The sequence below is a fragment of the Tiliqua scincoides genome, chromosome 2 (assembly GCF_035046505.1).
Source record: "Tiliqua scincoides isolate rTilSci1 chromosome 2, rTilSci1.hap2, whole genome shotgun sequence".
Lineage (NCBI taxonomy): Eukaryota > Metazoa > Chordata > Lepidosauria > Squamata > Scincidae > Tiliqua > Tiliqua scincoides.
In genome coordinates, this window is record NC_089822.1 from 13,348,306 (window position 1) to 13,376,132 (window position 27,827).

Sequence of the window (27,827 nt, forward strand, 5' to 3'; positions counted from 1 at the left end):
GGTCAAACTAGACCTGACGATTCTGGGAACAAGACTATGTCACTTTTTAAATACATAATAGAAGCCACCACCTCTCCCCCCCCCCAATTCATATGGTGAACACCTTGCTGTTGGTGGTATTTTTAACCATTCCCCCTATGCTATTTTCCTAACTAATCCTCCTCTTCCTAAGCTGCCATTACCCACAAGACTAACCATACAGGCATCATATGAGTACTAAAAGTTTTTGCCCCAAATGGCAAAGAGAAACTTTAAGGGAACATCTTTATTCATAAACCTGTCACAGGAGAAAGGATCAGTACCATTAGTACCCCAGCATCAGTCTCTACCAAAAACAGCCCCCCTTCTTTCCATTAAGATTTGGCAAAACCACAGGATAGTTTCTCTCCCACTAACTAGTTCAGCCTCAAGAAGTGGTCTTTGTAGCTATTTTCAAACTGTATGATGCAGACCCCTTCCATGCTCACCAGGTATGCATACGAGTGAGACTGACCAGTAAGGGCACATAAGCGTTCCTCAAAGACAGCTGGCCCATCATTCCCAAGGTTCCACTCCCATGTGCAGCAGCAGGCATGGCGACTGCTTTCTAAGCCATGACCTTGGTTCAGATGCGGTAAACCTGTGGTCTACCAAACCTGACCAGTGCCCAATGAAAACAGTATGTTTGCCTTAAAACATGCCCCAATGTTTCCTACAGAGTATATGACAGACACTCAATGGCTCATCGACTTGCAAGTCAACATAGTCACTTTTCAAGATGAAAACTGTGAGGAGGAAACACCTGCTGTATTAGGCACAATTTGCTTTTTATTCATTAAGCAGCACCCTGATCTCTCACTGCCTGCAGTGCCAACTGGGATCAGGGCAACAGTGAGGGCAGAGGGTTAACCCTGTGCCCAACTATGGTCCAAAGCTGGCCATGTCTGCAGAAATGACAAGCACAGTAGACCTACTCATGCACCAAAAAAAAAATGCTGCCGCTTGCCTCAAACATGCATCATGAAGAGCTGAATATGTCAGCATACTTAGCTGAAATGTCACAACATTTCAGATTTTCCTAGTTTGCACATCAAGGGTATTTTAACATTGAGCAGAACAGATGGATGTTGCTTCCCCTTTCCAGTGCAATGTTGTTCAACCTTTTTCGTGCCACAACTCCAATAAGTATGAGACCGGGGACCCACTCCTGGTCCGGCTCCCTCCGATCCCCTTACCTTCCTGCCTCCGTCTACCCTGTTTCCTCCTAGTGACTTCACAACAACCCTGTGAGGTAGCAGCCTAAGCAGGGCCTAAGCAGGCATTAGTAGTTGTGGGACAAGATAATGAGAAGAAGTTGTGCAGGATTATATCAAGAATTCAGTTTTGAGACAACAGTACAATTATTGGATTGGATCTAAAACCTCTCTTGCGCAGGCTTTGAAACACTGCTGCAAACCCCCAAACTGAGGCTTTGTGGGGGTTGCGACCCACAGGCTGAATACTGTCCAAGTGGCTCTATGCCCAATCACAAATGTGAACAAAAGATACTAAAATATGTAATTTTATTCAAAGTAGATTCAGCTTTTCAACTTTTTTCAAATTCTTGAATTGAGACAATAGGACAGCTTTTTCTTTACAGGCATACAAGAGTTGGATGATACAATCAAGTTTTTCAACAGTGTTTTCATGCAATGTCAGCAGATTTCACCTACAGAAGGGGGTTTTACACACACCATATAGTTAAGAGCATTCTGCACTAACCTGCTTCAATCTAGCCCATCAGTTTTGCCACAACACTGATTTGACATATTGCTTTATATTGGATTGTAAATTATGAACATCTCCTACAGCCTGAGACAGAGAGGATGTGACCCAATTAGTAACACTACGCAAAGCGTTTTTGGAGATGACCATTAGAACGCTTAAAATCTGACTACCTGCCAAAACCAGACAAGCATGGGTGCGACTGCATATGACAGTCCCACTAAATTTGAAATGCACCCACCTTTGGTTCCAAGTATACCAATAGTATGTTGGAGAAGTGGTAAGGATTGTATGTGGTAAACTTCTATATTTTTCCTAGCAGGGTCCGATACATCTGTTCGAAAAACTGCCTTTTCAACCTGTTCTGCTTCGGATATTTTCCATTCCCATTAAAAAGAAAGGCCAAATCCTTAGACTGCATTGCAACAGGATTCATCCCAGCCTGCAGGATGCTTCAAATCTAGTTTTATCCCTTCTGAACACAAGATACAATACTACTCTTTGCTTCAATACTTTAATTTTCAAATTGAAATGTCACAGCTGGGAAGAGTCACATTATGCAGAAACAAAATAAAGAGGTCATCTACAAGCCAGTTCTCGTTTATCCAAGCATATTTTTTTAAAAAAGAATCTCAACAGGATCAGTCCTTTGTGCAATAAAAAGCACTGTTAGTCTCTTTCCCCACTATGGAACTGGCCTCTTCTTTGGTGCCAAAGGTGGAAAGAGAAGGGGGTGGAGTGTTCAAACATGAACAGCCCCTTGAGCAGCAAATCATTTTTACAACACTAACTTTTAAAAATTTATTCAGACCAAGGCACCTGTAAAAATACTTGCTGGTGTAAAACAGAGTGGGCTAATTGCTGCAGTATGTTGTGGATTCTGCTGCCGCCGCTATTCATTTGTCCTTATTAGTGAATTTTTATGGAGCTGGTAGTTTTGGGCACTCATTCTTCCTGCAGCTATAAACAGACTTGTGTGTAAATTGAAAAGCTGTTATCTACATTCTCACACAAAATGGTACCAATACCATTTGGGAGGAGACAGGTATATTTGAGAAGCAGGTTAATGGTGCATAGATTTGTTCTTCTAAGTGGTCGGGGATAAGGCCTTCAACCTATGTAATACTGGATGTGGTAGATCTCCTGGATGTGGTAGGAACTATGCAAATATTTGACTACTTTTAGAATGCCGCAGAACTAGTCTGAATTTCACTGGCATCTAAAAATCATTTCTGAAGTCAGCAATACTGCAAGATGTAAACAAGGCAGACCGTACGTTTGGGAATCCATTTCATTTTTCTCTCAAACAAAAAGTTTACATGATAAGGCTGATATCACACAAATCACTTTAGTGGATTATACACAATACTGATTCAGGAGGCATTTGAGGTGTAATAGGGCCATTTGCAAGAGTGCTGTCCATGTTCACATAATGTTCCTAGCTGAACACAGAAAACGCTTTTGGAGACAACTATGTCACTTTGAAGGGCTCACTGTGACATCTGTAAAGTTTGCAACAATACTTGGTGACTTTAAAAAGACCACCCCTAAAAACTCTGCTCTCAAGGATGAATTATGAAGTCATGCAAGCTAAGATCTCTTCGTTGAAGAGAGATTAAAGAACCACTTTTACAAAAGTATGATCAGTGTCCAAAGTACAAAGAACTATACCAAAACATGCTGGAAAAGGATGAAGGTCTCCCATAGAACTTGATTTCTCCTGTTTCCACAAAAGGAAGTTTCACCAAGTGCTGGTCCACTGTTTTTTTTTTCAGCAACTTAGTCATTAAATGCCTCTTGCTGATCACGGTTGTTTCTGCAATTTTTTGGTCAGACTTGTAAAACATAATATCACTGGTAGATGAACAGTGCCCAAAGGATGAATGAGACTTTTGCAACTTCTTTCCGTAAAACAGAAGGGTAACACACTTTTAGAATTCTTCCTCCCCAAAGTAAATTTTGATATGCAACATATTTTACTGCAAGACTTTCCAGCCACTCTTCAAAGAAAAACCAAACAGTGCAATAAATCAATGCAAGCAGGATTTCCCTGTTCTAGTTCTCTACATAGGAAGTGTCTTGACAGTTGAATAACAGGTATATTCCAATTTCTCCTGGAAATTCAAGGGGCAGAATTTGTCTCATTTTTGCATCAGTATTATGGGCAATTTTACAATATTTTAATCCAGAATTTAGCAAACTCAGGAAAAACTCAATAATTTAAAAATATTGAAGCATTTTAAACACTAATGTCTCCCTCACTCGCAACTCTTGTACTGCTCTGTGCACATGCCCATCACAGGCTGGCCATCAAAAGAACTTCTTAGCTGCTGCTTCTTGCTGACTCCTGAATGTAAAAAAAAAACACAAATAAAGGAAAACTCAGTTAGCTAAACTGAAAGTAAGAAGCCTTTGGCTTATTTTGAGACAGTGGTGCATCTCTCAGATATAGGAACACACTTGAATTCAAAGCTGAAAAGGCCAGAAATGCGACTAACTTGAGTTCTCCATCTTAATTTTGAATGATTAAGAGCCTAATCCTGTGGTCCGTGGCACGGCTCAGCGCCATGGATCAGTCGGAAACATGCCAAAAGGCACGTTTGTGGGGCTCACCGCTGGGCTCCTGCCAGTGCTGGGCTAGCGCCAGAGGGTGGCCCAGGTTCCGTGGCCTCCTGGACTGTCAGGCTGCGGAACGGGAAACGGGGGCATGGGGGAGGCGTTCCAGGGCGGAGGCTGGCGGGGTGGGCAGGAGGCATGTCGGAGGAGGGAGAGAGGTGGATCCACAGAGCTGTTCCCAGGCTGGTGGGTCATGACCTTCCAGTTTGGGAACCACTGCTTTAGACCTATAGGTTAAGAGTAGCTTTGCTAAGAGCAAGTTCAGTATCCAGAAGTGATAACTGAAAAGACATTTATTTAAGAGATGTATATCCTGCCTTCCCCTCTTCCTGACTAGCAAGCAAACAGCGCAATGGGGTGTGGGGGTGGACACAATTCTCTCAGTCCATGTTTTCTGGTACAGGCTGGGAAAAGGTGGCCAAGTCTCCCAAAATAAGACAGAATTAATATTATGTAGCGCTAAAAGGGACTATGGGTCAGCAAGGAGACAGATAAACTTATATTTATACTGAGTGGATGCTTCTTACCATTGGAAGTCCCACTTGACCCCCATGACTGTGTTTCAGTCTTACACAAAACAAGTGCTTAGATATTTTATGAGCAATCATGAAAGCTGAAGTTTGCTTTTTTTATTGTCCACATCAGGGGTCTCCAAACTTGCTCACTACTGATAGCTATGCTTAAGCTTGGTAAGAGTCCCAACATCACAGTTTCAGGGAACCTTGGAAAACATCTTGACACCATTTTTCTCTATTTCAGTGCGACTTCAGGGAGAATCCCTAGGTTGGGGCTTGTCCCTGCAAATGGACTCAGCCTTTGAGCTGTTCTGAGCACCACCCAACAAGACCCAGGGAGGAGAAACAAGGTTGGTAGAAAGCACAAGATAATGTCTTCACTTATAGACCTGTATTGATAACAGAGCACTTCAGCTATCCAGGTCATTGCTAGAAAGGTCTGACTTTTCCCCCCAACAGGTTCAGATAAAACATTTGTGCAGCTATATGTGGCTCCCTAGAGAGGAATGCTTTATATTTTGTGCTACTACTTTGCTTCTATTCAGGCACATCACCAATTATGTTCCAAAAGTGACTTACCTATACATGATGTAGCCAATGAAAAGTACTGTTTGGACTGTTACAAATATAAAGAAGTGTGTTGTAGATAAGCAGGATGGAAATTGTGGCAACTCTGGACATTTGGGTTTTTCATTTGATGGCTAGAAAGAAAAACAGAAGAGTGATTTCTCAGGAAATGCAATAGAGATGTTATCTGTTTTTAAGAAGCATTCTCAGAAGCAAATGGCTCCTTTAGCTTCTATGAGAAAAAGGCAAGATGCATTGATCAATTACACAAAACACATGCAATTACCACAAGTAAACAGTTGTACTGAGCAGCTGTAGTGTAGCTGAGGGGTGGGGCAATGCCCTCCCTTGCCCCTACACCCCCTGCGCTCTGGTTGCATCCAGAGGGTGTTCTGTGCAGCTTCCCCGGGCCTCAGAAGGCCTTCTAAAGGCATAAAAGTGTTACTTCCAGTCATCGTCATCCCCCAAAACCGGAAGCGACATTCTAAGGCCTCCTGAAGGTGTGGGGAGGCTGCAATCCTCAAAACACTCTCTGGACGCAACTAGAGCACAGCTTTGGTTGCATTCAGAGGGGGCACGGGGGTAAGCAGCCCTGGAAGGTGTGCTCCGGATGGCACTCCCTTCCAGCTATGCTACTGCTCAGCAGCCATTTAGCATGTGCAGGTTGGACCCAAGTTCCTGCTCTGGGTACCACATACATCAGGCTGCTAAGAGTTGATCTGACTGGCTTAGCTCAATCATTTAACTTGTTCAGGACATGTTTCCCAATCCTTCCCAACTACAAATATCCCTCAGAGGCAGCAAGCCAACTCACAGGAGTTAGCTGCTTAACATTAATGTAGATCCCAGTACCATGTTCCTCTGGACTAGATGTTCAATGTCCCTCTTTACAACGTGGAGATGCTCCTTGATATCATTGAAGTGCTGTGTTGTTTCATAGACGCTACCAGCAGATCCAGTATGCTGAATGCCACTGACTAGCCTCAGTGTTTCTCCCATTGAGTTTCTAGAAAGAGACAAAAGCTATGGTGATTTTTCTCCCAAGTGCAATGCCTCACTCTTTCCCATAATATGCTTCCTTAAGTCAAGATGGAAAGATTCCAATCTCTCCCCATGATCACCAGGCCAAGTACAAGCAGTTCACTTGACAGCACTAACTTTGTTGACTACTTGGGAGAGCCAATGAGGAACAACAAGCAGAGACACAGGCAAAGGGGTATTTAATCTCCCCTTTCCCAGTGGAACAACAGAATTGTCTCCTGGTGCACCAATTATCCCTGTGCATGAGGCAAGATGCAGCATATAGGAATGAGCAGTTGTGGTATAGGAGGGAAAATTCTACCAAAGCAGCAACCACTGGAGACAGAAGCGTTAACAGGAGCCTGTACCTTGTTTCATGTGGGAACATGCCAAACTGCAGAGCAAATGCAGCTGGTTGCCCAAAGGTCAATTCAAGATACAGTATTGGTTCACTGGCTGTAAAGTGCCAACCTGTGCTGTTGCCTGAACACTGTCCCTAATCAAGGCAACACTAGAAGATTCTAGGCAGCAGGGAAGATTCTGAGCCTGCCCACCCAATGGATGTTGCATCTTTCTAGCAGACCAAAAGCACTTTGACAAACCACAGCTTTTAAAATCTATGCACTTTACCAGGAACAAGAGCCCAGCAACCCCAGCTTCATCATTCCACTTGATTTGGCAAATTCTTTCAATGGTGTAAAGACCTCTGAACTCTCAAGGTTGTTCTATACCAGGGGTGACCAAACCCCGGCCCGGGGGCCACTTGCGGCCCTTGAGGTCTCTCAATGCCGCCCTCAGGGAGTCCCTAGTCTCCAATGAGCTTATGGCCCTCCAGAGATTTGTTGAAGCCCGCACTGGCACAATGCAACTTCTCTCAGCGTGAGGGCGACTGTTTGACCTCGCGTGTGAGCTGTGGGATGAGAGCTCCCTCCACTGCTTGCTCTTTCACATCTGTGATGCAGCAGCGGCAGCAAAGGCCAGCCTTGCTTTGTGCAAGGTCTTTTATAGGCATTGAGCAATTGCAAGACCTTCATTCGTTCATGTAAGTTCATCTTTAATATATTCATTTATGTAAACTTATGTAAATTTATTCAAATTTTAAATGTAAATTAATTCTTTCCCCCCCCCCCGGGCCCCCGACACAGTGTCAGAGAGCTGATGTGGCCCTCCTGTCAAAAACTTTGGACAGCCCCGTTCTATACTTTAAAAACTTCTACAGAAGATAAGGATGATGTAGTTTTGAACATGTTCCAGTGCAAATACTGCAAAACCCACTTTGTAAAAAATATTTATTTACTGCCAGACTTCAGAGACTGCTTGGAACTCAAGTCTCAAAGCTTTAGATGATAACGTTCTGAGAAAGCTAAAATCTGGTTGAAAAAAAGATAACACAAACCCAAAAATGCAGCTGTATAAGAAATGAAGAAGCTTTAGGGATAAGCTAAGATTTAGGGCTGTGGTTCAGAATTACCTTTTACATGACAAATTCATTTCCCACATGGATCAATGCAATACATAATATTATCTTGGCATAAATTCATTTCCGCTCTTATAGAAAAGAAAAAAGCTATAAAAACACAGATGCCGTAACTGGTGATATCAGACATTTGAACTGATTGGATAAGAGAGATACACATTTCCATTTATTATTATTAAGAATACTTATACCACTTTTAATCAATATGTTCATATACATTTTCCCTATTGTGATGCCTCCTTCCAGTTGCAAAGAGGATTACTGTCTACAGCTAGATATCACCATGTGAATGATAATCTCTTTCCCTGTAAGCAAAATCAAAAATTTGTGTCTTAAATTTGCTTCTTTTCATTTACTTGAAACTTTACATTTGCTTGGACGAAGGTTTACTGCAACTCTCTGCTTAGTGCCTTACTCCAGTCTTTAGCAAAGCTCTTTATGCAGCCGTAACAATCATGATTGCAACTGTTAATTACAATGGATTTACTGTAAATGCCCAAACACACTGGAAAGATTATATTTGTTTCTAAACTGCTATGTACCAAAGTAAATAGACAGCATAAAGGCCTCGCATTTCAAGTTGCATTTTAACTTATAGCCAAGTTTGCAGACATTAATGTTTCCATTAATTATATAACAGTCACAGGTAATCACAGCTACCTTTTGCACAACATTTGCCATCAATGTTTTTAATACTGAATTTAATACACCCCAAGAAGAGTTTTTAAAACATTTGGAACAAGATGCAGACCCAGATCGCCCCTTGAACATTTCTGAAGCTCAGAACCTTAAGTTCAGATGAAGCTGATGTGGGGTAGTGGATGGATATTTGGATCTGGGTGTAGGTAAAAACAAACTCAGACTCTACTGAATCACTTCTGTTCCAAAGCTACAGTGAAATAAAATGCTTACATGCCACAAGAAATTAAGGTTCAGAGAAAAAAAAGAGTCCATCAACAGAAATGTAATTTGTTTATAGGGAGCACCTAGGTTTAAGTATATGGTTCCTTTTGGGATTGACAAATGTGCTAATTATTAAGACCAAATCTTTAGAAATATAATCTCTTGAAATAATAGCAATGCAAGCTTTGGAGCCCAAAAGCTCTGATAAATATTTGAGACAGGATGTTAATTTTCACAAGGCTCTACTCAAAAGGGATCACAGCCCGATGTCTTCTATTGTCTGCATAAAGCCAAAAGTCTTTTTCTAATCAAGTGATTACAAAACATACAAATCTTGACATGAAAATTACATAGACAATAAGTATTTTCCCTCCAGGGATGAACAACAAGACAGAGGGATGTTCATTTGTTCTTTTTTTTTATCCACCACAAGACATTATCTAATCTCAAGTCGAAAATATTAAGATTATGTTCCTTAAAAGGGCTCCTAATAAGTAGTCACTAAAAGGGCAGGCTTCTGATGTTAACAAGCAAATCTAATTTACTTGCCCAGTATAAAGATTTGTCAAGAATATTAAAACAAAAGCCGTCCCTGAAGAACAAGGGCAAAAATGGAAGTACATTCTAATCTTTATTCAATAAAAGCTGACCTACTTAGGCACACTGAAGGAGCTGTCCTTAAACCATTAGTACTGGCAAACATCACTGGTTTGAAATTGATGCAAGAAGATCCCAATGCGACTTATAAGATATCAGAGGATTTCGTTTGTGTGAAAGGGAAAAAATATTATAGGGTGAAACAAAACAAATTCTGACATGCTGACCCTGAATTTTTCATTGTGAGCAGCATTCAGCACAACTATATAGCACAACCTCATGTGAGGCAAATGGTCCCCCCATGCAGTATCAGAGCTCCAATCTTAATCCACCAGTTGGTATCACGTGGGGAATGCAGATTTGTGCCAGCTCAAAGGTTTCATGATGGCTGCAAGAACCTGTGTCTGGCAATTCACCCTCCACCCTGCCTGTTATGTACCTGCCACACACCTTCTCTCCCCACCATTTTTGTGCTGCGTTAACTATATATTTACTATGCACATCAATATTGCCTACACAGGAAAGCGTTACTGCATAATTGCTCAGAACATTCCCCAGCTGGGGTCAGAAGAGTAGATAAGCCAATTCAGGTCTTCCTACAACATCAACAAGCTTTGTCTCACAGTTATTCACAATCCTGATGTAAAGACTGTTGGTTTTGTAGGCTCACATTTAATTCCACTTTCTATGATAACTGCCATGATTACTCTTTTAGTCCCCACATAATCTCATATGCTATTTCAATTATCACTTGTACTGAAATGTATATCTGTCAGCAGTAAGAACACTCCTAAAAATCTACATATAGATTGTTCTGTTCAATCAAGAACAAGAATTAGCATATAAAGTTGCCTTCTACCAACCCAGAGCATTAGTATATCTGGGTCAGTTCTGATTACACCAATAGGCAATGGCTTGCCAGGATTCCAAACAGAGTGTCTTTCCCAGCCCTCCCTGGAAATGACTGAACCCAAGATCTTCTGCATGCAAGCCATGTGCTCTGCACTGAGCTATAGCTCCATCACCAGGAAGATGAGCCATCTAAAAGGTAACAAGCCCAGAGTAACTTCTTGTAACAAAAATGTCAGGTGTTTGAATTAGTGGTGCTTGTGAAGACACCCCAAGTCTCTCTTCGGAGATGCCTTGCTTTTTCCATATCACTCTCAACTGAATGACAGCTCTGTACTGCATCTAACACCACGAAGCCTATACCAGACCCACCAACACTGAACTGTTATGACCTCCTGCACACACATGTTCTTACTTCATTTCACCAACTTGTCTCAGGACTTCTTCTTGAGTTTTCACTATGGTGTCAAGTCCTTGCTGGGAGACCTTAAATAAAAATACATTAATTAAAAATCGCATAACCCTGAGCAATTAAAAATGACAAAGTGCAGGACTGGGACATCCGCAACACATTCACCAACTACCTGCCCTTGCTGGCCTGGGACACCAGCCCCCCTTCTGGAGATCTCCTCTGTCAATGCTGAGACATATCTTCTCTGCTCATCCAGAATCATGTCCAGCTGTCTGTTGAGTTGCTTTATTTCAAGGTGAATTCGATTTTGGCCTTCAAAGATCTGCCTCAGTTCACGATCGCCAACAGTTTCAAAGAGATCATCCGCTTAAAAAAAATTGAAAGGATATTCTATTTATTTCTATATAGCCATCATGCACATACAAGACTCTTGAGAATGTTAGACTGGTCCCTGACCCAAAGGGCTCACAATCTAAACAGGAGAGAGAGAGAGAGAGAGAGAGAGAGAGAGAAAGGAGAGAGAGAAGGGGAGAAAAGTGGAAGGGGAGGAAAGTGGAAGGGGAAATGAACTGGGGAAGAATATGCAATTATTTCCTGTATTTAGCCTGAACAAGGTGAAGACTGAATATCATATTCTGGTTGTACACTCTCAAAAGTTCACAACTGGCCATCCACCAAGATCGCCATCACTCACACTTTCAAATTCTTACCGCTTCCATAGTATTTTTCAATGTGCAAGTACTAGCTACAATTTTTGTGCACTTCTCTCTCATAACTAGTATTATCTTACACACAGCAGTTCCAATGCCCTTGTTTAACACTACTGAGTACAGATTAAGGTGGCAGAAACAAGGTACGAGTTGACAACTGGTAAGCAAGCAGCTAGGTCTATAGCTAACAGCTTGAAGCACAGCTTGAAGAAACAGAAACCAATGGGTACAAGAAACACTGAAGCACAAGAAACAGAAGCCAAGTATATTGGGAATTAAACTACTCTTCTCAAAGTTCCACAAGTATTCTACTGCTGGGCTGCTGAGGTGCTCCAAGCACATGGATTGCTTGATGCTAAACAATCACTTTCAGTCTTCTTATTCCTCACTTTGCAGCTGGAGAATGGGATGGGCTGCACAACTGTAGCTGTGCTTGGCAGAATGCAATCACAGAGCTGATGCTCACCCTCTTCACAGCTTCAAGTTAGAAACCCTCTTTTCAAGTGGTAAAGCAACACTCTCTACAACAAGAGTGGTGAGCAGAACTGTGTGGCCTTGAGATTGACACTTCATGAGGGAGACAAGCCCTCAAACCCAGTCATGTCTTTTCCCCACTCAAGTCAGCCTCTTACTTGGATGCCCCTGCATATCAGGATGCTCTTTCTGGAATTCTTCCTTCTTTTTATCCAGCTCTTGTTGGAAGTGCTCAAACTCTTCTTGATATTTCTCTTTCTCCTTTTCAGGAATTTCTGTATCTGGGGGAGGCTATGAAACCAATATTAAAAAAGAGGAACATATTTAAAAGTGTATTTTTAAGACGTTTCTGGCAAAATTTCTGGCATGTGACACTGAGCTACACCTCCAACTCCACACTTATTTGCCAGAAGAGTTCATTTCCTCACATGAGTAAGTTACTCCTAAGGACTAATTGGAAGTCAGTAACATCACTACCATCCATTCCACACAGAAGCTTTTGCACAGACAGGAACCACTGAACTCAGGTTGACAACGTTTTTCAAGGTTTCCAAGGTGTGCACACTTGGATTTTTTTGCTAGGGCAAATCAACCATTTAGGCGGCTTGGGTAGAAGTTTAAAAAAATGGGTATGTTTCCAGCTATTGCTTGGAATCCATCAAACTCATGAATATAATGCAGAAATCACATCATCAGTGACATGCAGTGAAAAATTACAAGCTACTCCCCAACTCATGATGAGGGCTGGAAAGTAATCACCTGAGAATTCTCAATGTGTTCAACATGTTTTAGTTAAAAGACTGATGTTTACCACGAAAGTTATCCTCATTACCCCAAGAGCAAGCCATACTAATTTAAGATTAGAATTTAAAGTAAGAAAAGAAAAGCATGTACGTGTTGCTGCCAGAATCCTATTTTACCCTTAAAAAAGTTCCCCTGGCTATAATGATTCATTTCTCATCCCACCATCATTTGGAAATGCTCGCCCCTTATGCTGAGAATGTTGCGTCAAAGGATGCCTACCGCTATTTTGCCAGGCTCAGTCAACTGGAAAGTCAGGAAAGACAAGACGTCATGGTCATCTAGATAGAAGACCCACCAAACACATCAAATTATTAGTCCCAAGTGTCATAACACAATAGAAAAACAATACATATAGAGAAAGATATGCCTCATCTGACTTGCTGCATGATCACCACCAGAAAGGGACACTGGGAAACACCACAATTGCGGGGATGCTTGTGTGTACACATATTGCTTCCACATTCATTGTACTGTATAGCTGGTGTTTCACTACAGCAATTCCCACAGGAAACTGAACGGTTTTCATTTGCATGAGGAGTTTTATTCAGAATTAACCACCAAACATAAGATGTTTGGCCACAGAGATTGTTCCTGTTTTAGGTTTTATATTGTGCCCTGTGCACACACATGAAGATGGCAAATAAAATCAATACAATTAAACTGATTGTGTGAATTTTCCTAAGACAATATTGGGCAAAGAATTAATCAAAGATGGCAGAGACATTTCAGAGATGAGCAGTTGATGGTCCAATTATCATCGGTGCCAGATAAAGAGCTTATGCAAGCCAGATATGGTCTGCAGGCCTTACTGACACCCCTGAACTAGTTTATCCCATTTAATTCCTTTCCTCCGTACCCTTCCAAAAATATTTCCACTTACTGTCAGTCATGGTTATGCCTTTGACAGGTATGAAGATTGCAGAGATGTTATATTTTATCAAATAATTTATTCAAAGGGGAAAACTGAACCACAGAAAATGCAACCTTAGTTTGAAGAAATCACCTGCAAGACCACCCGTTGCTGCAGAGATGCCAAAGTACCCCTGAGAAGGAAGCACCATGTTTTCTACTTTGGCACAAAATTCATAGTCCTCTTTATCTGGAGTAAAGCCATTGTTTATCAATACCTAAAAAAGAGAGTTGTGCAGATATGAAGCTGTCTTTATGTAGAGTTTAAAAAGTGCTCCACCTACTCCAATTGACACCAACATTCCAAAGCCCCAGACCATTCTGGGCAGCCCTGCTGCCTGGGATCCTTTAACAACAAATACAAGACAGAACATTAGTTACACCCACAGAAGTCCTCCACTACCCCATTTGGACTCCAAAGGCAAAAAAAAAATGGCCTCTGTATCTTACTATCTCTACAAATTCTGCAAATTTAAATAACACAAAATTAAAATCTCAATTATTTAGACACACCACCTAACTATATATATAAGCTGCAACAGAAGTTCCAAATTCACATCTACAGTATTAACTAAGGAAGTTGCTTCTGAGGTCTTCAAGCCAAGTGCTGTCACAACACGTTGTCAAGTTTTTCACACCACTACCAATTCTCTGGTCTGGCTAGATGTATAGGGGAAGAATTTAATCTGCAAGATGTGACATACCAAACACACACACCAGTAACTAAACAAACTGAAATCATTTTAAAGAAAGCTGGATAGCACTCCTCCACGACATACATCAGCAGCATTCCTGGGGTGGGGGAGGAAGGGGAACAAATGCCCCAGGGTGCCACACAACCAGGGGCAGCACTCTTTCTCCCCCCACCCCTGTCTGGGGGCCTTTGGAGAGCCACAGAAGTGGTGCAGGTGGCCTCCCTGGCTCTCCTAAGGCCCCCAGACAACAAGGGGAGGTGGGAGAATTCAACAGACGAGTCTGGCAGCTTGCAAACCTGGCCCCAGCTGGCACAGGGGTCAGCATCGGCAGTGACACAAACCATATGCACTGCAGGCACTCGCCTATAAGTCAATCCCACAGATAAGTCGAGGGCAGGTTTTGAGCTAAAAATCATGGAATTTTCTATGACCTTCGGATAAGTAAGGGGTGTCTGACTATAGTTTTGTCTGATTTTACTCGAGGCCAGATCCTGAACAATAACCTACCACTAATTGTTACCTAAGAACTGTAGTCTCTAATTTATTAAAAACATAGTAAAAGATCATAAGATACATTTTTATTCTTTTTAAATTCTGGTCTTCACCACCTTTTTGTAAACACTATCAGAGTAAATGCACTGTAAACTACATACAAGTGGTTCCCAACCTGGTATTCCTGTACTCCCAGGGACACTCACCAGGATCTTTAGGGGTACTTGAAAAAGAATGGAATAATGGCAGAAAAAGGCAGGTCGTGCTCTGGAATGCCTTGCAAGGATCAGCAAGGCAGGAAGGGAGGTAGCTAGTTGGCTGTGAAAGCCCCACCAATAGCTAGTTTTTGGTCATCCATTCATGTATGAACCAATGATTGAAAACCAGCACAGTAAAAAAACTGAAACATAATATGGAAAGTGATCTATCACCCAGAATTTCTCAGCACACTTCTGGTGCAAAACAGTGCAAAGGCAGAGTCTTCTGTTCTTCAAACAGATAAAAAGAGAAAGTATGTGATGAATACATGAAGTCTGGGCTTTCATATAGAGGAGATGAAGGTTTGTATTATTACAAACATTTTGCTAATATGAAGTGTACAATTTATGGAAATGGGCTGCCAAGGGATATGCAAGTGAAAAAGGTTGGGAACCACTGCAGGAGATTCATGAATCAAGTCAACCTTTAAGGTGTCTGGTGTGTTAAGCCAGACGCTCTACATACAACATACAACCCATAACACAACAGAGTGTGCAATTCCATTCACAGCAGAGAGATGCAGTTGCATATATTTGCAACTCAGAAGCAGATTCACTGCTTTCCATGGGAGTTATTCTTAAATAATGGTGCACTGAATTGTAGCCTGGGACTTTGATTCAAATGGAAAGGAGGATCCCATCCTGGTGTTGAAAAAAAAGACCTCTGCTAAATGCATGCATGAATTTGCAAAAAGGAACCCGGCTGCAGCAGGAGGAGAATAAAAGGTTAACTTTGGCTGGAATTTCCCAGGAAAGTTACTATAGAAACATGATCTCTGCATCTCTGCTATGAGTGGTGCCTGCCTGCTGCTTTTCAACTTTTCAGAGTTGAAAGGCTCTGCCCTCTGATTGACCCGGAGATAAGGCGAAGTGATAATTTGAGCTTGATTACTTGGCAAAAATTTTAACTTATCACATTCTTAAATATAACTTGTCAGAGCTCAGAACCATGAGAAAGCACATGAGCATAGAGATATATTTTTAAGAAACCTGTACAGAAGAGTAGACAAGAAAAATACAAGAAGTATATAAGAATTACAAGAACTTACAGTCAATGTCTTTTGGTAATATGTGATCTTTGCTCGAACAGGGTAAGGCTTGTTACGAAAATCTCTCAGACATGATGCCAATGCTTGCGTGGAACCATCACTTTCAAGAAAGAACACACAAGTACAAGTTTAAAAGCCCTGAAAAAATTGCTTAGCTTTGAAAAGAATATATAGACTCACATAGTAGAAAAGTTTAATTAAAAAAAGAATTTTAAGGCAATCTCTTTAATCAAATACAGTAGGAGGCTCTGTTCTTGGTGCCCTGACAAAACTCTGAAATAAGAATGAAAGTCTAGGACCCCCTGGAGAAAGGCAAGTTAAGGAATATTTTCAGCCCCAATTTCCACTTTGCAGCCAATGCTGCTGACTGTGGAATCCGAGCAGGAGCATTCACAGCCAGAGTTAGACTTACAGCAGCTCAAGTGCTGGACAGCTACAGCAATAGAGACAGTGGCTGGCAGCTGGGACGCCTCACAGTGCCATGCAAGTGCAGTCACATACTCTGGATCCAAGTACTTGGGGGAGTTACTGTACTGAACTGATGACATCTTCAGTTAACTCCCTTAGCATGCACCCTAAACAAAAATCTGGAGGTGGGGGGGGGTCTAAATCAGGATTTAGTGAGCTCTTAACACTGGGAAGAAGGAATCTGGTTATGATTTGCCATAGTTTGCACCACCAAACCAGTGGTTTCCAAGCTGTATGCTGGAAATTCTGGTAGTTTACTGGTAATGGCAGATTGACGTTCATGGAAGACAGCATGCAAGAGAGCAGGACATGTGTCTTTTAAAAAAGATTTATATCCCACCTTTTCCTTCCCCATTGGGATGTGTCCAAAGTGGTTTCCAGTTATTTAGATTTGCTACGGCTGTAGCCCCGGCCCCAGCGGGCTCACAATCTTAAAGAAAAAAATGATTTGGGGGATTCAAAAAAAGAGGGCAATAAATTAAATTTTTTTTAATTCTCCTCCATAGGGCCATTAACAGCCACTGTGAGGGTGGAATGCCACACTCTATGCCTAAGGAGGCAGGAGCAACTGGAAGTGGGTAAGGGGATCTTTTGCTACCTTCATTTTCTCCTGGGGGGGGAGAACAACAGCTGGTGTTTCTTAGAATGTAGTGTTCCAAGTCATCCTCTTGGTTTGCAGAGTGCATTAATGAGGACAGGAAAAGACCAGAGAGACCATGGTGGTGAAGGATGGTAGAAAATAAGAATTACAAAAGTGGGTTTATTTTGTGCCCATATGCAAAGGTACAGATTAGGAAATATGAGTGAGAAGGATTAACCTCTGTCACATGAGAAGTAGGTAACAGAAAGGCACAAAATGCTCCGGTGTTTGGGGACTGGAACGTGGAAGACTCAGGGTGGAGTAATTTGCTATGACTGGCAAAGACCAGCAAAGGGAGTCTCAATCCAATAGATCAGTGATTTTCAACCTTTTCCATCTCATAACACACTGCACTAAATGGTCATGGCACACCACCAGGTTTTTGACAACTGACGAGGCACACCATGCTGCTAGTGGGGGCTCACATCTCCCATTGGCCCTATTAATAAATGACCTTCCCCCAAATTCCTGTGGCACACCTGTGGACCATTCACAGCACACCAGTGTGCCACGACATATTGGTTGAAAGTGGCTGCAATCGATACAGGTTTTGCAGCGTTTTCTTGCCTATTTACAATTTTTCTATCAGTTCTTTTTAAATTTATTATAATGCTCAAACTGGGATTGGGAAAATTCCAAACATAAATCCAACAAACAGGATTAAAATTATTTAATTCTAGTTTAGAAACCCCCAAACACATTTCTGAAAAAAATGACAAAAGAGGTCTGATAAATACACAACTTACTTTTGATGATCATAATGGAGCCCACCATTGTTGCCAACAATGACCACTGCTGGGTTGTTTTTCTAGGAGAAAAATGCAAGTCACCACAAAAGCAGGCTCAGACACAAGAATATCTTTAATAGGGACTTCTTCAAGCTTGAAATATTAGGTGACTCATGTCCAAACAACTGTTCATTTTAACTGAAAACTACAATGCTTTTATACAGAAAGCACACAACTTCAATATTACATGAACTTCTCACCTGTTTCCAGATTCAATTTGAGATAATGAAAGTAAACTTCAAAGCCTTTGACCAGGGGTGTAAAACATAAACTTGAGGGCCGAATATGGCCCCTAGAAGCTAGTTATCATTTGGGTCGGATAACTGGACTCTCCCAGTGCCACCCTTTTAGCAGTGCTGCTTCTGCCAAGGTTGTGGGAGAGAGAGACAGGAGACCTCAGAAGGCAAAAAAAAGGGGAAAGAGGCAGACCAAGTGAAGTGAGAGGGGGAGACACTGCTGAGAAACTAGCCCAATTATCACATGGGCCGCCCTTTCAGCAGTGCCACTCCTGCCAAGGCATCACTTTACACAGCACCTCAGTTGCTGATTGGTGAGGTGACACTTGAGCAGAAGCAGCGCTGCTGAAAGGTCAAACCATGTGATAACTGAGCCATATCCTGAAAATATGATCAAGATTTGCATATTTTCTCTCCTGTCATTTGCAGCTAATGAGTTCCTACTTGAGAACAAACTGCTTATTTCTGGCCATCATCTGCTTACTGATGTCACTTCCTACTTAATAATGTCACTTCTGGCCCTTAGCAGGCACCATGAATGCTATTTGGTCCATTGTATCAAACAAGTTTGAACCTCCTGCCTTAGATGGTTTGGGACCCAAGTACCTCAACGACTATCTACTGCCACCTGGAATCTGCCCATATTTTGAAATCTTTGGAGAAGGTTCTTTCCTATGTGCTATCACTTGCTGAGCCTCAGCTGATACGTACGAGGGATAAGGCCCTTTCCGCAACAGCCCCCAAGTTCTGTAATCCCCTTCAAAAGAAGATTCAGAATATCCCTCTCCCTTTTAGATTTTAGACCCACCTGTTCCAATGGGCTTTTAATGAATAATTGCTGCTGTTCTCTCCAGATGTTCCTTATGTCTCTGAATTAGTTCTCATTTGAAAAGAATTAAAACTTATGTTTTGTTGTCTTTTCATTTTGCCAATAGGCCCCAAGGCAGTCAACGGTACAGGTAGAGTATAATTTCAGGCACCCAATTCATGCATCAGTCACAAATCAATACACACAGATTTACTTGCCGGAGACTTTCTGCATTTGATCTGGGCACCAACAATTTCGCTCACCAGGGTAAAGGCCCCTGGCTCTTTGGTCAGGAAAACTCATAGCAGCCCGTCTGCCTCTTTTCTGTGCTTCTGTGTATTTGAAGAACACAAGAAGCATTTCTTTCCCTCTCAAAATTGTTGTGAGACAGGATGGCTCCACCTCTCTTCCAAGCCTTCCAGCAAGTGCAGGGAGGTGCAATCTTGCCTCAGTCATGCAGAAGCTTAAAGGAAGGAATGAAGAAGACACTTCTGCTGTTTTAATCCCTTTCCTAAACTTTGGTGCAAGGGAGATGAGATTCTGGCTTTCTTCCAAGCGGGGCTTTATGGAGAATGAGCGCTTTTCTTCTCCTTCACTCAGAGGTTTAGGACAAGGGAAAACAGAGCAGGGACATTTCCCATATTTTTGATCAGTGGCACACATAAGAGATATCTCTGCTTTTTCCCTAGTCCTGGCATAGGCCAGAGAAGAGGGAGGAGAAGCTAATGACAAAACTTGGCAAGTAAGTGAAGCCGATATTTGTTAATCTCTGATCTTATCAGAGAATATATAACCTGAAGCATTTTGCATTCAAACTCAACTAGCAAGCTGGTAACAGTGAAAGCCTTTGTTCTCATATTTCTTAACAGCCAAGCAAAACCGCCAAGTCCTGACAGATCAGAGTCAAAGAGTTATAAGAGTGCTATTGCCCTAATTACAAACTCCAATATCTGAAATAATAATAATAATAATAATAATAATAATAATAATAATAATAATACAGGTATTTATATACTGCCTTTCTTGGTCTTTATTCAAGACTTTATTCAAGGTGGTTTACATAGGCAGGCTTATTAAATCCCCGTAGGGATTTTTACAATTTGAAAGAATGTTCTATCTTACAAGAACCACAACATTCAGGTGTTACTTTCTTGATCTGGTTTCACATTCTGGCCTCCATCCTCCCACGCTCAGAGCAGATGGAATAACTCGGCTCAGCTTGTCAGCTGCTTCAAGGTCGCACAGTGCCAGTGGCCTCGAACTGGCGACCTTGTGGATGTTATCTTCAGGCAGACGGAGGCTCTACCCTCTAGACCAGACCTCCTGCCCAAGTTATCTGAGTTAGGTTTGCTAACCAGGCTAAAACATACCTTCTAAGAGGTGGGTCTCATACTGAGCATGGGGGAGAGCAACTGTCCCTCTTCAACCCAGCAGAGTGTTTCCTTTAGAGGCTGTGGCTGGTATCCTTCTCTTTTGGGTCTTTTTGAGACTATGAGCCCTTTTCAGATAGGGAACCATCTTTTCATTTATTTTGCTACCACTTTGCAAACCTTTATTAAAAAGTAGTATATAAATATTTTTAATAAGTTACTAATTGGAATTTTAAAAAACTATAGGGCATTCTGGTGCTGGCGGGAGACAACCAGCACCAGAAGAAGAAGCCAGCACCAGTCAGACACAGGACAGAAGCACCAGGTGGTAAGTATCCCCACCAGGAAATGGAGAGGCTTTTCGGGGGGGGGGGGGGAGGGATGGAGTGGTACTGGACAAGGGGAGGGTGGGCCAGAGGGCAGATTGGGCCAAGGAAGGGATGGAGATGGTGGCAGAGGCTGCTTCCAAATACTATACCTCCATACAGGGCTGCAGAGCCTGACAGAGGCCTCCTCAGTTCTGCGCTCACTAAATAGCAGGTGTAGATCCAAGGAGACCAACTGGGGCCAGTATCTGGGGTAAGGGAACTGATGTTTCCTTACCCCAAGGAGACTCCACCGGCTGCTCTGACCCTGCAGGATACTGTGGCGACCATTTCAGCACTGCTGTACCTTGCTGCGACGGCAGCCCAAAGGATTGGGCTATTAGTTAGCCACAGAGGAAGAAAGAAGCCAAATTTAAAGGATTTTCCCTGAACCAACAGGCCGCTTTTTGTGTTCTTAAAATCTTTAGAAAATATGCAAAAAGCTTGTACATCTTATGCTTCTAAAATCTAGTACTAAGAAAGATTATTAAAATAGTTCTAGTCTGCATTTCAACAAAAAAAGTTATCCAAATGGCTTATACAGCAAAATGACTGAGAAGATGGTTCCCCATCTCAAAGGAGATGTGTGTACACACACTCTCTTTCTAGCAAAGTTATCACCTTATAAGTTTCGGGTAGTAGTCCTATGTACATGTACTTAGATGCAAACCGCATGGATAGAGGTGTTTGAAATTTTTTTTTTTTTTGCAGATTTCATGATTTGAAAACAATGAAAAGTCAAAGGGCTGTGTTATGTATTTTCATCAATTTTATATATTTTAAAAGCGTACTAAGTAGGTGATACAACATCAGTAGATGCAGTCAAAGTTTTATTTCTAACTGGAAAATTAAAGATATTGTCTGAAAATTAAAGATATTTTCCAAAAATTAAAATAAAACACCAAAATGTCGTATTTTGTGTTCTTATTCAGATATTTTAAAAACAAAATGTGGTGTTTTGAGTTTTTATGTATTTTTAACAAGAATACCCATGGAACTTTGTGGAAAACCTTTCAAAGGAACTAGTTTAACACCACATGTTCCATTTTTAACTGGGTCATAGAAATCTGCCTTATAGTGAATCAGACCATTGGTCCATCTATGTCAGTACTGTCAACACAGATTGGCTACAGCTCTGCATGGTTTCAAACAGGAATTTTTCTATGGCTCACCTGGAGATTCCAGAGATCGAACTTGGGACCTTCTGCAGCAAAGCATGTACTCCACCACTAAGCCATTGCTCTTCCTCTATTTCATTACACACTCCAATACATTTCAAGGAGAGTTACCCATTGTACTTATTCTGTACTTTTCTACTAACCTTTGCATCATTGTCAAAGGAGTCAAAGAAGATGCCGACACCATTCCAATTATCAGCTGCTCCAAAAACAGGTCCATCCAGGCCTTGTCCTTCTGTAAACCAGATTGCCTGTTCAGAGAAAGCAAATCTAAATTTAAGATGCTCAGATTGATATCTGCAAATAAATCAGGAAGATAACAGTTCTATGTACCAGTCCATCAGCTCCCACTCGTCCTCTTCCAGTTACTCGGAAGGTCACTTCAATCTCCCAGTACTCAAATACTGATTTGTTTTTTGTCCATACTGATCCTCTCTGACTTTTTAACGATGGTGTTATTCTTATCTGATCTGCACTGGGTATAGCATCTAAAAGAAAAACAAGGAATCAATTATTTGTGCTACACATCCTTCTCCTAGCACTTGTCTCCACTTTCCCTATCCCATCAGAAAGGGGAAGTACTTGGCAATATCCCTCTATACCAAGTAACTTATATAGCTGTAGAACTATTCTCACTGGCATCTAGCAAAGTTTCAGGAGTCTTTGTACAGTATTTTCTCAGTTATTTTTCCCACTTTGTGATTTACAAGCCTACAGAGTTAAATATGAGTTTTTGCCCAGTTCACATTTTATTTAATAGTATGTTGTTTGCTTACTTTTTCCAGTGCTGGTTTAATCAATGACAGAACAGTCAACACAGCACTGCAGTTGCTTTGGTCCATTTAAAAAAGTCCAAAAGCAACAGTAGCACTACACCATTACTAAGACTAACTAAAAGGTCACAGGGAAGTGAGAAAGCTCTCAAGATAATCAAAACCCTTAATGAGGAAAGATGTTTAAGCAACAATAGTGGGAGATAAATAAGTGGTGTTGGACTTGATAGCTAATACTAGGAGCCGGCCTCTCATTTCTCTCAATAGTGACACATCCCCATAAAGATGCAAATGATTTCACCTTAAGTAACCCATTTCCATTCCACTTAAAAAAACCCTACAAGAAATGAACCATACCAGCAACTGCATGAGAAATATTGAGAAACGAACAGCATGAAACTTAGATTTAAAGTTGTTTCATATGTTAAATAAAAATTACAATTTGATCTCTATGGTATACATCAGCACTTGCATTATGAACTGAGGTAACATACGTGTGCAACTCACCCTTCAAAACCGGGTCTAACACTGTAAGACCAAATACACATCAGCACTGTTTGGTCTTTTGGGTCTAATAAGTTGCTAAAGCAAATATTGATTTATTGCAACAATTTCTCACATTTCCAATGGTTCATAACAAGTTTATTCCCAATTCACACCCATGTAGACTATGCTAAATAACATGGAATTACTACCATTGGGTGGTTAAACAGCATTAAGCACAGTAGCCATTAAGTGACCTTGGGCAAGGCATTCCAGAACAAACAGAAAGCACAGCTTGCTTGTCAGAACACATCTGAAAAAAGTAAACCTTAGTGGGACACCTGCATGGCTTACCTAAGCACCATATGGTGTGGTTTACTGCTTGGAAATGCAAGATGTGACTAATGACAATCACTAACTTGGTGAAGCAACAGGACACTGACCAACTACAGTAAATAGCTCTGAAGTTAAATGAATGCTGCTCCATCAAGCAGGCACCACACAACATACACCAAAGACACAAACATTAATAATCATCTCAAGAGGTTAAGAAGTATGGACTGTTTAAGCCAAATCATTCATGGGGACACAAACTGCACCAGAGTTCTTTTTCCACTGAGACTTACTACAATGTAATAATCTTACCTATACTTACATGTGGTTTGTTTAGGGGGGGAGGGGGAACAAAGGCATCCAGTTATAAGTACATCATGCTGTCTGCTACGCAAGTAGTAATTTTTAAAGCACATTTCTGAGATTATATCCCATATTTTTCACTCAGAGCTCTGCTACAAAATTTACAATTTATGTCTATAACAGTGAAAAATACTATGAGATTATGTCCCCGTATAAACAAAACATTATTAAATTTATATGTTACCTTACTCTAGGAAAGATCAGGCTGTCTCTTACCCAGGTACTGATCAGACCAAGTATCAGATGCCTTTAGACTATGCCACAGACTTTAGGTACAGCTATCCTAGATAGCAAGGATTTGAAACAAATCTGTGTCCAAAGATTTCAGGGGTGGGGAGCAGTGGTAGACTTGAAGGTATCTCAAAGACAATGGGTAGGTGGTGGGTGTTTAGTTGTAAGAGGCATCTAGAACAGTGTTTCTCAAACTGTGGGTGAGGACCCACTAAGTGGGTCACGAAACAATTTCAGGTGGGTCCCCATTCATTTCATTTCAATTTGTATTTTTTTTTAATATATTTTTTAAACAGACCAGCAACTGCTTGGGAGAGTTTTTCTTTATTTTAAAATACATTTTTACTTATTGTAAACTTCTAATTTACTTAATTGGATTTGATTTTGTTGTATGGTAGGTGTTAAAAATGTTCCTGCTTGATAATGTCACTTCTGGCCATGACATCACTACCAGGCTAACAACATCACTTTGGGTGAGTCCTGATAGATTCTTCTTCTTCTTAGAGTCTGTCTCGTGTGGTGGCAGGGTCTGCTATTTTGGATCAGAGTCGCCATTTCTCTCGATTGTAGGCTTGGTCCAGGTGCAGACGGGTGATTGTAGGCAGGAGTGAGTCCTGATAAGATTGTCATTCTAAAAAATGGGTCCCAGTGCTAGAAAGTTTGAGGACCATTGGTCTAGAAGACATGTCCCCCTGCTGAGACTTTAAATCCTCTAAACAAGAGAGAAATCACTTCAACAGAATACCCTGTACAGTGTAAGTACTCAATACACTAGGCACATGAGCAGGTTTGCACCCAGATGGCTATACTCCAGTGCTATGGAATAGCAAAAAAAAAAAGTCTCATTCATGAAGTGATCAAGTGGGCAATATTTTCCACAGTATGACAGGGTTGAAAACTTCAACTCCAGGCCTCATGTGTTTATCCCTCCAACTCACTCAGAGAAACAAGTTTTCTATGTTGTACAAGGCTAGGATGGGCCAACTTCAGTCTTATTTCTTTTAAAAAAACAAAACATACCTGTTCCAGCAATGTGTTTTATATTTTCAAAGCAGGGGTGATACTCAAGATGTCTTAACATCTGAGGGATAAGGAATTCCAAGCACTTGAGTTTGCTCTAACATACATGCATTGCAGGTTCACACCAAGACACACTTAGCCAAGCTTACCTGTTGAGCTATGACTCAACTTTTGTCCACATTCACTACATGAAAACTCACATATACAGATAACTAATGAAATGGCCCCCAAAGGCAAACCTTAAGGTACTTGCAGAGGGAAGGGGGAAGATTGCATTAATTAAGCAATGAAGAGTGAAATCATGCACCCTGAACAAAGGGGTTCAGAACCTATATATGTCATTCAAACCCAATACATTACATATGTAAAAGGAAAGAAAGATCTGGCTTAATGCCAAATAAGGTGAAGTTTTACATTTGCTCCAATCAGAACACAAAACAATAGTTTGATTTCCTGCATAAAGAGGATTAGACATATAATTAATTAATAAAACACACACACATCCTATTTATGCATATGTGATGGTGAGATTAAGTGCAAGTGTGCGTAGGGGGGCGGGAGGGGAACAGGCAGAACAAGTCCCAACAGGTTAACTGGCAACATATAAGAAGGGGGGAAAATAGAATGGATTTGATTTCCAGTTACCATTTGGGCTATTGTGGCAAATTTTCACCTACAGGCAATAACACCAGAACCAGGGGATATCCACTCAAATTGAGTATTGGAAGAGTTAGAACAGTAAAAAGAAAATAATGAGTGTAATTAGTATGTAATTAGCAATTGCAGACACCATGCCACAGGATATGTTGATGGCTACTGGTGTAGATGCCTTTAAAAGGGGTTTGGACAGATTTGTGGAGGAAAAGTCCATTACAAGTTACAAGCTATGTGCAACCTCCTGATTTCTTAAGTAGGCTACCTCAGAATGCCACATGCAAGGGAATGACACCAGGATGCAGGTCTCTTGTTGTCTTGAGTGCTCCATGAGGCATTTGGTGGGCCTCTGTGAGATACAGGAAGCTGGGCTAGAAGGGCCTTTGGACTGATCCAGCAGGGCTTTTCTGATGTTCTTACCTTATCCTGCAAGCTCCTGTCCCTAAGCCCAGAAATGTGAAGATGCATTGCAGTAGCCCATGGCAAGATAACTGCATTCTGCACATGCCCACAGACCATCTTTTCTTCACCATGTGCTCCAGGGCTGTGCTCTGTCTTTAAAAACAAGTTCCTGATCTGAAGCCTTGCTGCCCCTCATCATACCCACTGAGCTCTACCCATTGGTACTTACTGCCAGTGTGCACCCAGAAGTGCACTGACCCTGTATTAACCCATGGTGAGGTAACTGCACTCTGCACATGCCCAGAGGCCACCTTTCCTTCACCATCATTCTGTATGCTCCAAGGTTGTACTTAAAAACTTGTTTTTAAAGACAGAGCACAGTCCTGGAGCTTACAGAGTGATGGTGAAGGAAAGGTGGCCTCTGGGCATGTGCAGAGTGCAGTTACAAATTCCCAACCTGAGACCCAGCTGAAGCCCTGCACCCTCTCGTTCCCCAACCCCCAGAGCTCTATCCATTGATAATTACTGCCAGCGTACACCCAGAAGAGCACTGAGCCTGCAGTAGCCCATGGTGAAGTAGCTGCACTCTGCACATCCCCAGAGGCCACCTTTCCTTCACCATCACTCCATATGCTCCAAGGCAGTGCTGTTTTTAAAAAGAGGTTTTTAAGCACAGCCCTGGAGCATACAGAGTGACAGTGAAGGAAAGGTGGCCTCTGCCCATGTGCAGAGTGCAGTTACACGTTCCTAACTCAGGGCCTGGCTGAAGCCCTACCACCCTCTCATTCCCCCACCCCCAGATCTTTACCCATTGCTACTTATTGCCAGTGTGCACCCAGAAGGGCAAGGACCTTGCAATAGCCCATGGTGAGGTAGCTGCAGTCTGCACATGCCCAGAGGCCACCCTTCCTTCACCATCACTCCATATGCTCCAGGGCTGTGCTGTGTCTTTTAAAACAGATTTTTAAGCACAGCCCTGGAGCATATAGAGCGGCAGTGAAGGAAAGGTGGCCTCTGGCATGTGCAAAGTGCAGCTACAAGTTCCTGCCACCCCAGAGCTCTGCCCATTGGTACTTACTGCCAGTGTGCACCCAGAAGGGCACTGACCCGTCCCCCTGCACCAGGTGCGGCCCCTTCAAGCTGTATTTGTACTCGAACCGCCTGTGGGGCGCGGCGGCGGACGCCGTTCCTCCTCCCGCCGGGTCGTTGGCGCCCGTGGTAGGAAGCAGGCAGAGTAGGCCGAGCAGCAACAGCCTCCCACCAGCCCCCGCCGCTCTGCCCTCCTGCGTCCACACCGCCGCCATCTTGCCCTCCGCTGCATGCAACCCGGCTCGGCCAACAGGGCGCTACCGGATTGGTCGAGACGCCAGAGGGGCGGAGCCTGTATTCGGCCGAAGAGCGAAGAGCATGGTGACTGTCTCTAGGGGGCGGGGCTTTATGGTCACCGCCCTCCACGCCGCTCAGCCCAGCCCGCGGGGCGTGGAGGCAGGTTGTCCGTTACGCGAAGGTTCGGAGCGTCGAATACAACTGGCCACGCCCACAGGCCCGCTACTCCAACCGCCCACACCCTCGCAGCCCTCAGACTCTGGTCCCGCCCACAGACCCACTGCCCACAGCCTCACAGCC

General features: G+C 42.2%; 1 protein-coding gene across 1 annotated transcript; it reads right to left on the bottom strand.

Annotated features, from left to right (window-relative positions):
* Positions 1 to 2,243: 2,243 nt before the first annotated feature.
* Positions 2,244 to 27,547, bottom strand: LMAN1 (lectin, mannose binding 1). Its single transcript, XM_066617138.1, has 13 exons — positions 27,280 to 27,547; positions 22,276 to 22,430; positions 22,086 to 22,193; positions 17,944 to 18,005; positions 16,090 to 16,189; positions 13,691 to 13,814; positions 12,907 to 12,965; positions 12,042 to 12,174; positions 10,872 to 11,065; positions 10,703 to 10,773; positions 6,294 to 6,447; positions 5,454 to 5,575; positions 2,244 to 4,090 (listed from the first exon to the last, which is right to left on the bottom strand). Exons 1-13 carry the CDS (start codon positions 27,503 to 27,505, stop codon positions 4,054 to 4,056), a joined length of 1,545 nt encoding a protein of 514 aa, XP_066473235.1. The 5' UTR covers positions 27,506 to 27,547; the 3' UTR covers positions 2,244 to 4,053.
* Between the last annotated feature and the right edge of the window lie 280 nt (positions 27,548 to 27,827).

What these genes read in the sequence shown, in the direction of transcription:
- LMAN1 (XM_066617138.1), bottom strand. Translation starts at nt 27,505, where the DNA reads ATGGCGGCGGTGTGGACGCAGGAGGGCAGAGCGGCGGGGGCTGGTGGG. An exon ending in CTCCATTATGATCATCAAAA is followed by an intron (nt 16,190 to 17,943) that starts GTAAGTTGTGTA and finishes CTTTCTTGAAAG; the next exon opens with TGATGGTTCCACGCAAGCAT. An exon ending in ATTACCAAAAGACATTGACT is followed by an intron (nt 13,815 to 16,089) that starts GTAAGTTCTTGT and finishes TCTCTTTTTTAG; the next exon opens with GTATTGATAAACAATGGCTT.